We start from the raw sequence: 14282 nt of genomic DNA on the forward strand, positions 1-14282 counted from the left end.
GGGTGGTCGGGCCCCTCCCCTTGGCCCCTCATTATATAGGTGGAAGCCCCAAGTGTTGGACTACAAGTCTTCGAATAAGACCCGAACCCAAAACCTTCCATGTGATAGGGAAACCTACCCAAGGTGGGAATCCCACTTGGGGTGGGATTCCCCCCTTCCATGTGGGGGGGTGGCCGGCCCCCTTGGTGGAGACCAAGGTGGACTCCCCCCTCCTAGGGTTGGCCGTCCATGGGAGGTGGAGTCCCTCCGGGACTCCTCCTTCCTTAGTGATTTCTTCCGGACTTTTCTAGAACCTTCTAGAACCTTCCGTACAAACTTCCGGATCATTTTAAATCTTATAAAATGACTTCCTATATATGAATCTTATTCTCCGGACCATTCCGGAACTCCTCGTGATGTCCGGGATCCCATCCGGGATTTCGAACAAAACTTCGAACTCCATTCCATATTCAAGATTTACCATTTCAACATCAAACCTTAAGTGTGTCACCCTACGGTTCGCGAACTATGCGGACATGGTTGAGTACTCTCTCCGACCAATAACCAATAGCGGGATCTGGAGATCCATAATGGCTCCCACATATTCAACGATGACTTTAGTGATCGAATGAACCATTCACATACGATACCAATTCCCTTTGTCACGCGATATTTTACTTGTCCGAGGTTTGATCATTGCTATCACTCTATACCTTGTTCAACCTCGTCTCCTGACAAGTACTCTTTACTCGTACCGTGGTATGTGGTCTCTTATGAACTTATTCATATGCTTGCAAGACATTAGACGACATTCCACCGAGAGGGCCCAGAGTATATCTATCCGTCATCGGGATGGACAAATCCCACTGTTGATCCATATGCCTCAACTCATACTTTCCGGATACTTAATCCCACCTTTATAACCACCCATTTACGCAATGGCGTTTTATGTAATCAAAGTACCTTTCCGGTATAAGTGATTTATATGATCTCATGGTCATAAGGACTAGGTAACTATGTATCGAAAGCTTATAGCAAATAACTTAATGACGTGATCTTATGCTACGCTTAATTGGGTGTGTCCATTACATCATTCATATAATGATATAACCTTCTTATTAATAACATCCAATGTTCATGATTATGAAACTAATCATCTATTAATCAACAAGCTAGTTAAGAGGCATACTAGGGACTCTTTGTTGTTTACATATCACACATGTATCAATGTTTCGGTTAATACAATTATAGCATGGTATATAAACATTTATCATAAACATAAAGATATATAATAACCACTTTTATTATTGCCTCTTGGGCATATCTCCAACAATAGTTGTGTGTCTGACAGCCGAAACAACTCCTGCCAAATCTTACTTGTAAAGACTGGGTCACGATCAGATACAATTGCAGACGGGAGAGAGTGAAGCTTAAACACCTCCTTCATGTATGTTGTTGCAACTGACAAAGCTGTGTAAGGGTGAGAAAGAGGTACAAAATGTGCGTATGGAGAAAACTTGTCAATAATGACCATGATACAGTTGAATCCAGCTGATTTGGGCAGTCCCTCAACCAAGTCCATCGATACCACTTCCCAAGCACCAGCAGGAACTTTTAATGGTTGTAACAATCCTGGGTAAGCAACTCTCTCCGATTTGGGTTGCTGACAAATGGAACAACTGCTAACCCAATTTTGAATGAACTTTTTCATACCAGGCCAAGAGAACAACTGCTTGATACCATGGTAGGTAACATAGAACCCAGAGTGTCCACCTATCGCGCTGTCATGTAAGGCTTGAGTAATTCTGGATTGTAGTTCAGCATTGTTGCCGATCCATACTCGATTGTTGTATCGAATGATACCATCTCGGAGAGTAAACTGTTGGAACTCTGGCACCACAGCCAATTTGGTTAACAACTTGCCTGCCCGATTGTCTGACTGGTATCCAGTCACCACTTCTTCCAACCACATTGGTTTGCATTCCACCATGGCCATCAAACTAGCCTCTCATGAGACGGGTGTCTTGACAAGGCATCAGCCACTCTGTTTTCAACACCTTTTTTGTAAATAATTTTGAATTGCAAACCAAGCAATTTAGTCAACGCTTTGTGCTGCCAGGGAGTTGTCAATCTTTGCTCTGTCAGATTAACCAGGCTGCGCTGATCAGTTTTAATATAAAACTCTGCATGCTGCAAATAAGAACGCCATTTCTTGACTGCCAATAGGATAACGAGACACTCCTTCTCGTACGTTGACATGGCTTGTTGCTTAGGACCGAGAGCTTTGCTCAAGAAAGCTAAGGGATGGCCATCCTGCATGAGAACTGCTCCGATACCTTTACCACTAGCATGAGTCTCCACGATAAATTTCTTTGAGAAATCTGGTAAGGCTAACACTGGAGCAGAGATAAAAGCTTTCTTTAATGCCTGAAATGACGCCTCTGCCTCGGAAGTCCAGATGTACTGCACCCCTTTCCTCAATAATTCTGTCAAGGCTTTGCTAATAATGCCATAACCTCTCACAAATTTGCGATAGTACCCTGCCATGCCCAAGAAACTCCTCATCTGCTTCACATTCTGTGGAGATTGCCATTTAACAATTGGAGCGATTTTGAGTGGATCAGTTGCAGTAGTATATGATTCCGGAGACAAAGAGAAGGAGGTCGAGGCTAGCAGCACAGAAGAGCAGAAGGTTCAGGTGTGTCGATCGAGAAGGGAGCGCCAACTGAACGCCAAGTTCAGCGGTCCAGATTGGACCAGTGAAGCCATCCAAGGAAGCAGGGAAAGCCGCGTTGTCGCCAGCTGGAGCGGGTTCCGACCCTTCTATGCTATCTCCTGGCCGAGTGCCTCCCTGTACGTTTGCTTTTGGAAGCCTTGTAACCGAAGAACTCTTTCCTCCACCTCTTGCTTCTGTTCCCCACCCCTTCTCTGAAACTCCCCCCTTGCTGATACTTGTATCCATGAATTCCTGAGATAAATTGTGAGAATCTGGTGAAGTAATAGAGGTGCATCCAGGTACTTAGCAGTAACAGTAGTGTCCAGTCTGTAATACTCCCTCCTAGCCATAATATTGTAGTATATTGGTTTCCGCGAAATTCAATCTCAACTAACTTTGACCAATATTATTGAGAAAAATATCTATATATACAACCGATACCCTACGTATACTTCACACTGAATCTAACAATATTGATTTGATATTGTAGATGTTGATTTTTTTCATAAATTTGATCAAAGTTTGCATGGTTTAACTTTGGAAAAAAATATTATAGACACTATATTTTGGCATAGAAGGGTTAGGTTCCACGTCTGATTTTTCTGTTAAGCAGTTGTATGTTTAGCAGTTGTATGGAGTGTCGTCGGTATAGCTACCGCACCCGATTCCACAAATCTCGGACATAATAAAAGCTAACTGCTTCACTACTCGTAATTAGAGGAGGTGTAGCAAATACTACCTCCATCCCAAGACTTAAGGCTTATATTTTTTTTAAAAGTCAAACGAAGTAAAGTTAGACCAAATTTTTAGAAAAATATATGAACAAATATAATATTTTGTAGATACCATATGAAAATATATTTCATTATCTATCTAATGATATTGATTTTCTACTTTTTCATGTTAATGATTTTTGATAGAAACTTGGTCAAATTTGACATAATTTAACTTTCTGAAAAAAATAGGCCATAAGCCTTGAGATGGAGGTAGTAGACAACATTGAACTAGCGAGGCAGGATCTAGATAAGTGTAATTTCCAACATCACTATTGATGTTACAAACGAGATCTCTCGTTGACAAAGAACCGAATATCAGTTATTTAGACGATGCTATCTCCATTGAGGCGGAGAAATAAAAAAAGATGGCAACCAAAATGCGGAGTACTATGCTAACCTAATCTACTGAAAAGGCTATTTTTTTTATTAAAAGCTTTCCACATGCTGGGCCGCCCCACGTTCCTGCAGCGTCGTGGGCATCTACTTGAACTTTGTGGTTGGTTTGCGTTGGCGTATCTTATCTTTGACCTCAGGTAGTCGTCCTGATCTCCCAAAGTATGCTTGCAGATGCATGCAACACGCACTAGGTAGCAAGTTTGTAGATGCTTCATATACCGACGTTATGATCTCCCAAGAAGACACGACGGCAGCGGCTCAAGCCTCAAGGTAGCACAGCCGAATGGAGTCGCTTTTCTCATTATCTCTGATTCGGAAAGAAAGGCTGTTTTTCAAATACTTCGAAAATACCACAGTTTGAGGGATACTCAAGTAATAATACCACAGTTTTTAGTCATCACGAAACACATCAAAGTATCTAAAACTGTGGTATTTCCGAAACTGAAGTATTCTCGGAATACTTCAAAAATACACAGCTACCAAACGGAGGCTAACTCTAAGCAACTTGCATTCTGGATGGACAAAAAACATCTATGCGACTGAACCTTTTTGGGAACGCCCTTCAAGTCACAAAATAGGAATAACCAATGCGATTCAACTATATACAGTACGATACAACCACAGAATTATAGATAACCAAACTTTACAGATGACAAAGGAGTCACATAGGTCGATTGCTAGACAAACTACCCGAACATATGCACAGAAGGAAGCGAAAAGAAACACCACCCGGTAACTTCACGGGACTACCGGGCACTCCACAGGCAACTCGAGCATCGCAAGCTTTTGTGGCGACAGAGAACAGGAGCTCACATACCCTGGTTCGCAGATCCTCTCTTTCCTGTGTAAGCGGCAACAGGTGATATGGAACAGCCAGACTGTTTCCATGCTCGCAGGGAGACGACAACCGACCGGCAAAAGTTTCATAATGCTAGGCATGGCAATTGCCACCACACAAATCACAACCTCGCGTCACTAGACACTGCCAGGAGCTGGGAAAGCTCTAACCGGCGCTCAAGGCCTCGGATGTAGTGGCCCAGCAACATACACCTGAAAACAGCCATTGCACGCACAGATAATCAGAGTTCAGCCTCCGAGTATCAATAAGCAGCACAGGAAAAGAAACCTATCAATCCACTAATATTACCAGAACAGGAGACGCGCAAGATGATCCCGAGGAATGGATATAAGGGGCTGAAATGGGAGAGACACATCCTCCACGAGTTCAGCACGGTCATCATCCCCCTTTCCATAATTTAGGGTTCCACCAATGATGTTCTCCGATGGTGGAGGGGGCTTTGCATGCATCTTAGGGGAGAGAGTTGCTAGAAGACCATGCACCACGGAATGAATAGCTTCTTGCACACCGGGGCAGGAAGGTTCTGAGAGTTCAATAACCTGTAAAAGTAGTTAGTAGCTCAAATCAGACACAAATAGGTACCCTGGATCATGAGAAACTTATCTAGTTTTGTTGGATATTATTGATTTGTTCAACTAAGTGCCCCACCAGAAGAACTTAATAGATATGTACAAACAAGAGGAAACATGGTACTGCTGGATGAAAATGTTCAAAAAGGTTCAAGACAGAACAAACCGTGTCAGGTGATAATGATCTCAAGTAGTTTAGCAACTCATTTTTGTCTTCTCCGCTAAACTGTTGCATTTGCAAGGAGGAATTTTTCCTCTTGAGTTCATGTAACTCCTGAAAGATTGAAAATAGAATAAGCATCCAATGAAATTCTCCAGCAACGGTCAAAAGGTGGAAGATTAAGTCAAAAATATTACTCGGATATGTGAACTAATTATGGAAATGGGACTAATTTGTCAACAAAGAACGTAAGATGACCTCGGATATTACAGAAACTAGCTTATCTTGCACCAGGTAGACATTCTGACACAAAAGGTAATTTTGAAAAAATGCCACATGGCTCTGACCATAGTAGGTCTGTGAACTTCGATAGCTAATATGCAGGAAAACAGAACAACCATCTAACCGTGACTCCGTGAGGAGTCTATTACTCCCTCTGTTTCACTATATGTATCCTCAGTCCACCATACAGTAACTGAGAAATTACCATGCTCATTACTGTTATAATAAAATACAATCATTTAGCCATTCCAAAGCAAATTAATAGTAGTCCAGAGTGGAATCAATACAATAGCTACACTCTCGAGTTCCCCAAAGAAAAGCCCTTTTGAAACAGAGTATTCCAAGGCTGAGCACAAACATAGTGAAAATAATGGAGTAACAACCATCTGGGATTGTAAAATCAGGTATGTGATAGATGCTACCTTTTCCATGGAATCCAAGCGAGATTGCAATTGGAGAATATGTTCTTTTGCTTGAGCGTTTAAGTTCTCTAGTCCACCGATATTTTCCGGTAATAATTGGGCATCCCTATTTTCTGATTCATTGGCCAATTCACCATCTTCTGACAATCCCATAACAGCCATAGGTCCTCCCAGATCAAGTTCACTGTGACTATGTTCATTGTTGTATCTTTCGCTGCATTCAGTCTCATCATCAGACAACTCTAGTGTTCTTTCAAGAGAGAGCCTGTATTCAGCGTTGCACAAAGTGTACCTGAACAAGAATAAAGTAACTTTATCACGTCCATGGGTAGGCAATGCTAACCAAATTCACATATAAGCATGGTAAAATAACCAGGAGGCAGGAGCTGGTTCAGATTTTCTGTAATAGTGAAAGTAAGTGAATAAAACAAAGTGTTCGATATCACTAAAACAACCACCTAATGGTGTTTCCTGAACGTTAATGTAACAAAACTTATAAGTTTATCACATGAAAGGAAGTTGATCACCATGGAGATTAGTGTTTCAAGCTGAAATCTGAATAATCAAGTTTAGGTCGCAACTTGTTTCGCCTGTGGTTTTTAGAATCATGAAGAGAAAAAAAGAAGCCTTTTGACAGCAAGTGGAAGGGCACGGAAGACATCAAGGAACATTTGCACATTATATGTGACAAATGCCTAAGTAGACAAGACAAAAGTTGTGCCAACACTAAATCATTTAGGCAGAGAAACTATGCAAGAAGAATCACATATTTCAAAGTTCGCACTTTGCAGCCTCAGAACATGCTTCCACATGTCACATATTATGTGAATCACAGTGCAGCAAAGTGTCCTAACAACTGTTAAAATTACAGTCACTAGTGACACCACATATCGATTTCCTATGCGTAGATATGCAATCAACGCTACAGCAGTCTACCAGAGTACCAGCGTATGACTAACGGCACGCTCTTCCAGCCCACCTCACATAATGAGCTGACCTACATACCACATCAAGCCATTTCCTACTTGTACATGCACACAATTTCAAAAGGCGATCATACCAAATGGGCCTCCTTTTGACCAGCCAAAACAAATTCAACTGTAAAAAGGTGGAGCAGTATGATACAGAAGAAGAAAAGCATACCCTGTCATTATTGAAGATATCACCAGCTTGAAGAAGGGATCCCAAAGGGCCTCCACGACAACGCTGAACTGATCGGACGGGAGCAGACCCAGCATGCCTGAAACAGTCCTCTTCATCGCGTCCACGGTTTCGGGAGGAACGTCTCTCTGGACTACGCTTAGATCCAGAGGCTCCACATCTTTTATCAAGTTCCACAGTGAAGATTCCTGCAAACAATACAATAGCGTCATGAGGATGAACAGTATTAAAAGATGAACACGAGAATCTATTTCTTTGTCAGTGAAAGCTAAGCGACTTCCTCACATCTCAATCCACATGTAATAAGTCGAATTCTCATAATTCCAGCTGATCTCCACGAGTTTTTGGTAAATTTATGTTAAATACTAGATTTTTCCTCAAACAGATAGGCGGAAATATGTTTTATAACTAACTAAAACGGACGAATAAACAGGCGCTTGATGGAGGAGCACCGGCGCTCACCTCGGGGAAGCCGTGGAGATGCCTGCCGCGCGCGTGGAGCTCATCAGGCGACGCCGCCGAGGAGGCCGCCGCGACCACCACCCCGAGCCGCCTGCGCCGGACGCCGCCCGCGGCTACGGAGGCCGGAGGGTGGACACGGGCCCGCCTCCCGGCCCCGGGCACGGACAGGGACGCCCCGTGCGGCGGCGCGCGGATGCCGGCGGAGATCGGCATGCGGGGGGCCGTCGCCGGCGGCGGAGTATCTGGCGAAAGTTTGGTGCTTGGTTGGTGGTGGTGGTGCCTAGCTGGACCCAGGATAAGCGCCAGGCCGGTGTCACTGGCGAGTGGGCCCCGCCGAGGCGTAACTCGTGGACACGGTCACGTTTGGCCTCGCGTGGACCGTCGCGTCACGTTCACCATGTCTGTCGTCTACTGTGTGCGCAGGTTCAGTTCCCGTGTACCGCGCAGGGCTGGGCTGCTGTCAGGTCAGCACATGGGTGAACGCGCCGTTTACTCAAAAATATTTTCTATACCTCGCACAAAGTATATACGGGGTATTTTTCTAGAGACAGGGGGTACAAGATAAGATACACGTTGACACGCACATAATACTCGAGCACACATATCAGTGAGATTCGAGATTAACAAAGTGGAACTACATGTTGAATATATAAACCCCACTAACCAGCCAATTTATGATTAGTTATCATGAAATGATTTTTTTGAGAAATAAATTACTCCTACTACACTATCTAAAGTGAGAGGTTGAGGAATACAGTGCACTCGAACAACCAGGTTTTTGGTCGAGGTAATTTAATTCTTCTGTAATTTTCATGTACTTTGCCATCTTGATGGCTTTTCCTTCTTCTTAATATACACATGCAGCTCTCCTGCATGCTTCGAAAAAGAATGTTCTAACTTCTTCTAGTAGAAACGTTATGTGTTTTGGCACCTTTCCCTTTTTTTCCGCATGAACATCGAAAAACATGAGTTTTTTTTTGCTTTGAGAAGTAGAGCAACAATTACAACGATATATCCTATATGTGCTCTGTGAACAGAAAAGTCTTATCTACAAAGAAAAAGATTACAATCTCATCGAGCTACCCACCCACTCCTACACTCTTTCGAGCTATATATGTTGGTAGTTGTTGAAGAACTCGTCGTTGCACAAAATAGCTCAAGGGTAGAGGTCAAATTGCCAATGCCCAGAAGCGAGAATAGAAGAGAGCAAACGAATAGTCTAAGTAGATAAAACCAAAACTATGGATCATATTTGCTTTGCCACTTCAAAAGTTAAGTAACTCGTCATTTATTGACTCTTTGCTCTTCAAATGGTTGACATGACTGATTGCTCAATACGTTCCTCTAGAGCATGATCACATACTCAGGTTCCACATTTATTGTCGCACGCAATTGGAAGGAGTCATGCTTCAAACTTTTTTTGATGGTTTTCATAGCCTCTCTATACGAGGGAAGCGAACAAGTCAAACGATGATGATGTAGGGCGCTAAAAGCCGATTATTGCTTGTTTAATGTCCATTAAGATCATATGATCTCCCTCCCCTAGAGGAGTATCATCTACTTCATGTTGGACCAAAGGAGACTAGCAAGGGCAACACTCAAAATGGACGGTGTTCCGGTAACATCTAGAGTCCAAGCATTTACAATCAAATTAGCATCCCACACAAGATGGATATACACATCACTTAATTATCCAAAAATAATAAACAAGTCTAGAGAAAATAGACTTTATGATATTTTAGTCGATATGGTTGTTTGGTAGTATCAAGATCGTCTGCATCTTCTTGATCCTACACCTTGTATTTATAGAAACACTTTAAGACCATGCATGAAACACATGAACTTAAAATGTAAGATAGAAGAAACACATGAATTGAGACATGTATCCTGGAATCCTTATAAGTGTCATTTGGATGTCACATGGAAAAACTATGAATTAGCACATTCTATAGGAATTTTATGGGATATAAGATTCCTATTCCATTATCCCAAATGGCACTATAGTAATACTATCATCCAAAACTACTTGGGGTCTCGCTCATTCGCAAGACTTGTGATCGCTCATTCGCATATACTCATCAATGAGATCACTTGACGCTCCATATGCAATCATGCGAATAGTTGGAATTTTTTTGGTATAGGGTGAAGCCTAACTTACAAGAGGTATCGAACTTACATGTGAAGTAGGGGTCGTAGCCCCTCTCACCTTGTAGATTATCCAAGAACATGTCTCTTGACATGTGATAGCAGCACCCGAATAGGTGCTCCATAAAGACTGGATTGGTGGGATGGAAATATTCCCTGAAGAGCCTGTAGTGACTAGCTTCGCGATTGCTCTTGATATTGCCCTTGTGTGGATTTGTCGAGCCTTGTGCACATGCCTTTGTCTATCAGTGTGCTCATGGATGAGGGATGCCGCAAAAACCATGAATTCCGAAGAGTCGTCCGACTCATCGTCCGACGAGGTGTCGACTACGTTCTTGTAGAAGATCTCGATCGACCTAGTGAGGTCCATATGCGTGCAACACAGATGGGTCAGTGACCAATATCGTAGGCTCAGATGACCGAAAATAGTCCAAGGCTCTTACCTCAAACTCTTTCGCGCAAATGGCCGAACAACTCCTGGGCGTCAAAGTCGGTGGGCAGGTTTGAGCCGGCGGGAGGTAGCCAGGGACCTGTCCTGGTGCCTAAAAGTGCGCACTAGGACGTCGGCACAAATCGTGAACTCTGGAGAGTAGCGCCCCGAACAAAAGGTATAGGTAATGACGAAAGAAAAGGATGGCGGAGTGGCGGCAGGATTGCGCCGCGGAGGGACGTGCGTGAGTGGGTGACTACTGTCGGGGTTTCGTGTCTCGAGAGGAGCACGGGTACCTCGACAACACCCTTAATAAGGTTATTGAGCACTGGGGCTAAGAGCACCGCTCCAAGATTCGCAAAGCCACGACGACGTAGGAGAGAAGCGACGACGACATGACAGAGAGACACACGGAGTTACCCAGGTTCAGGGCCCTCGTGGAGAGGTAACACCCCTACATCATGCCTTCTCCGGTATTGACAGCTCGTGAAGCACCAAGATGGTTTTACAAGGTTCTAGTTGAAGAAGTTGTGTCTAATCTGGAGAGCTCTAGCTCGGAGGAGAAAGTAGATCTAATCTAGGGTCTGGAAGAGGATCCCCTCTTCAGGCAGCTCCCCTCCTTTTATAGATGCACATGTCCTCCTCCCTACGGAAACTTGGGGGAGGGGTTGCAACAGATGTGTGGAAGGAGAGGGACAGTTGTCCCCTAGTGCACATATGGTCGTGGTCCACGCCCTGGACAGGGCACTGGCCCACAGGAGTGGTTGTGAACCGATGTCGACACCCCATGCATCACTGCACAGTCCACAGCGAACCTTTTGGAAAGGAGCAAGTGCCTTGCCCACTTTATGCAGGGGCGTGTCAGGCCCTTCCTTATCTTCTAGCATGGATGGCGTGATCGTCTCCCGCCACGACGTGTGTCATGCCTTCCGTCATCATCCTTGTCTTCATCTTCACGTGGTATGTCTTCAGCTCTTCTGGAAACGCCAAGTGTCGACTTCCTCACGAGGGGCCTCACGCCCTCACCTCTTGAAGCCGTGTAACTTTGTGGATGGAGAAATCCCTCGTGATGTGTAGATGGGCCGCTGCATTTGCCCAACAGCAGGTGGACCGTGGTTCCCAGGTGCCACTACACCGACAACTACTGGCTTGGTGCCACTGGCGGGCGAGTCGTGGAGGGTGACACATGCGGGTGAGCCTTGGAGGGTGACACACGCCGACGCGCTTGCTATATGCGCCGACGCGCTGTTAACCTAAATTTAGACCGCTAAGAGCAAGTACAATAGAGTCTAGTCAGCTAACTATAAGATATTAAATAATATATTTTAGATGACTTGAAGGAGAGAGAAGAAGAGAGAAGGAAGGTGGGCTCTTAGGGTATCCATGTATTAGTAAAGTACTTCGTTCTTAAAGCAATAGCTAGCTCTTGCACGTGCTCCTAGGCACTTTGCGAGAGTGAAAGGTGGACCATATATTAGTAAAGTACTTCGTTCTTAAAGCCAACTACTTATTATACATGTTAGGCTAGCCATAGTGCTAGTATCTTAGCTAGTACTATATCATACTTCCCAGCCCCACCAAAAATACTGATGTAGCAGGTAATTATGAATGAGAGAGAAGATTAGAGTATTATAGGTAGATAATGTATCATAGCGCACATCACGAGAAAAGTTAGTATCAAATAAATCTTGTACACAAATTTGTATTGGGATTCTACAAATCAATCAATATAGCAAAACTATGATACTAGTCTATGATACTATGCATTATGGATCTAGTATCATACAAAAGTATCATATACATGATACTACTATATGATATTACCCACTATGGCCAGCCTTAGCTATATGGTGACTACAAATGACATAACATCTTGTTATAGCCAGCAGTTGGCTATATTATTAAAATTGCTCTAATGGGTATCCATGTACCGGCGGCGCTGCTCAAGTCAGACCATTGGGCAAACGTTTTGATGTCGGGCTGTCCACGCAAACAAAGAAAAGAGAAATGCGCCATTTGTTTACGTCAGACCACGGAATATGCCTTGACCGGCACCGCATGGCTGGTCTGTCTAATGTTCAAACTCCATAGATACGAGTGAGTTTCGTGAGAAACGATCAATGCCTCGGCTAACACCTAATCCCCGTGACCGTGAGGAAGGGAAACATCATCACAAACTCGTGGAAGAGTCGTGTGAAACAAATTATGGATTAAGTAAACACGTAATTAAGCTGTGTTGGTTTAGCACGTGAGCTTTGTGAACTGTGACGGTGAGTTGATCGTCTGGGTCAAACGTGTAGGAAGGTACGTGGTAGCTGCTTGTTGGCTATCCAGCTGCTTGCTAGTTTGGATTCGTCAACGGCGCATTTTGTTTTGTTCGTGATATGTCAAAGCCTAGCTTAAATTCCTTTTTATACAGGAAAAGATATACTTCATTAATTAGCTAGTGCTGACCAACGAAGCAGGTTCATGGATCATTACCTGCCATCACATTGACAATAGTCACAAAACAAAACAACAACAAAAGATGATATAATTTCCAGTTGGCTGACGTAATCGTAATTTAAAAACCAAACATAGATTAGTCATGGTTTAAGAGGACTACTCCTTCAATCATACATAGTCAGGACATTGGGGCACGAGTTTGACTTTGTTAATCTTAAAGCACCTGGACTCCACACATTTTTGTACACATATGCATGTTTACGTTGTATATATTTTGAATGTTTTGATAGATGACTTGGCCGATGCTAAGAATATTTAATCGATGATGGCCAAGATGTGCAGTGGTGTAAACTCAGTGATCATAACTGCGCCATATCTAGTTCGAGTGGAAGGATGGCGTCTTTAACGGAAAAGACGCTTCCCCTTGGGTAGTAGCAGGTAGAATCAAAGAGGCTTGTAAGGAGTGGAAGTTGTGTGGTGGAGGCATGTTAGCTAGAGTAATCCCGTAGTCGAGTGAGATGGAGTTCGTCGAGCGACCTTTTGTGGAGCGGATGACACGTAATTCCACATTTCTTTCTTCTTAATATATGGACCCGCAGATTTTCTGCGAGCTCTGGAAACAAGAAAATCTAATCAAATGATTGAGATTCATACAAATATATACAAAAATTAAGTAAGAGGATAATTATGAATGACGACTCAGCTAGCATTTTCAAGTTAGCTACTCCTTCTGTTTCATAATCCTTATCGTGATTTTAATTCATATATTTAAACTAAAATCACCACAGAAATTATAAAAAGGAAGGAGTACAAAACATGAACATATCAATACCTGCACCAACAACTGTCACTGGTGGTGGGTGCGTACTGACCTGGGAACGATCGAAACGGAACAGGCATCCGTTCGTTCGTTTCCCCACAACCGTGCCCCAGCCCCCAGCCTCCCAATCCGCCCCCTTTTAAGCTAAGCACCATCCATCAGGTGAGGTGATCCGTGATCCAGCCGCCAAGAGCAACTGCAACCTTTGCAACCACATGCACTTGGTAGATACCATGTAAATTGGCCTCCTGATATCTTGTCTGCGTTTGCCACAAACAAACCAGGCAGCCACAGCCTCTGGCATCTCTGCGACGATTTCTTCGCTAAAAACCTATAAACCTGTAAACATCATGTACTACGTAGTAGTAGAATCTCTTGTCAGTTGTCCCTCTCATTAGTAGTGCGTGCGTGCCATTTGGCTTTTGTGCAGAGCACAGGATGCTCGTCTTCTCCTCGCCGCACGCCGGCCATCCATCTTAATTAGGGTTTTCTTTATCTTTCAGAAGAACTGTTAGGATTTCATTATTCTGTACTCATATTCCATAGACCATAGGTAGGGTTAACAGGAACATGGGACGTTTTATTTTCGTTTGAAACAGAGCATGGGCTAGAGATGTGACGAGTCTCATGTTCTTTACTCCCTCCGTCTCATAATATAAA

General features: G+C 43.6%; 1 protein-coding gene across 1 annotated transcript; it reads right to left on the minus strand.

Annotated features, from left to right (window-relative positions):
• Positions 1–4401: 4401 nt before the first annotated feature.
• On the minus strand, positions 4402–8027 carry LOC127298447 (uncharacterized). Its single transcript, XM_051328291.1, has 6 exons — positions 7783–8027; positions 7303–7508; positions 6160–6451; positions 5462–5569; positions 5015–5265; positions 4402–4917 (listed from the first exon to the last, which is right to left on the minus strand). The coding sequence occupies exons 1-6, from the start codon at positions 7993–7995 to the stop codon at positions 4827–4829; spliced, it is 1161 nt and encodes a 386-aa protein (XP_051184251.1). The 5' UTR covers positions 7996–8027; the 3' UTR covers positions 4402–4826.
• Positions 8028–14282: the final 6255 nt, after the last annotated feature.

This window comes from Lolium perenne, chromosome 5 (genome assembly GCF_019359855.2).
Source record: "Lolium perenne isolate Kyuss_39 chromosome 5, Kyuss_2.0, whole genome shotgun sequence".
Lineage (NCBI taxonomy): Eukaryota > Viridiplantae > Streptophyta > Magnoliopsida > Poales > Poaceae > Lolium > Lolium perenne.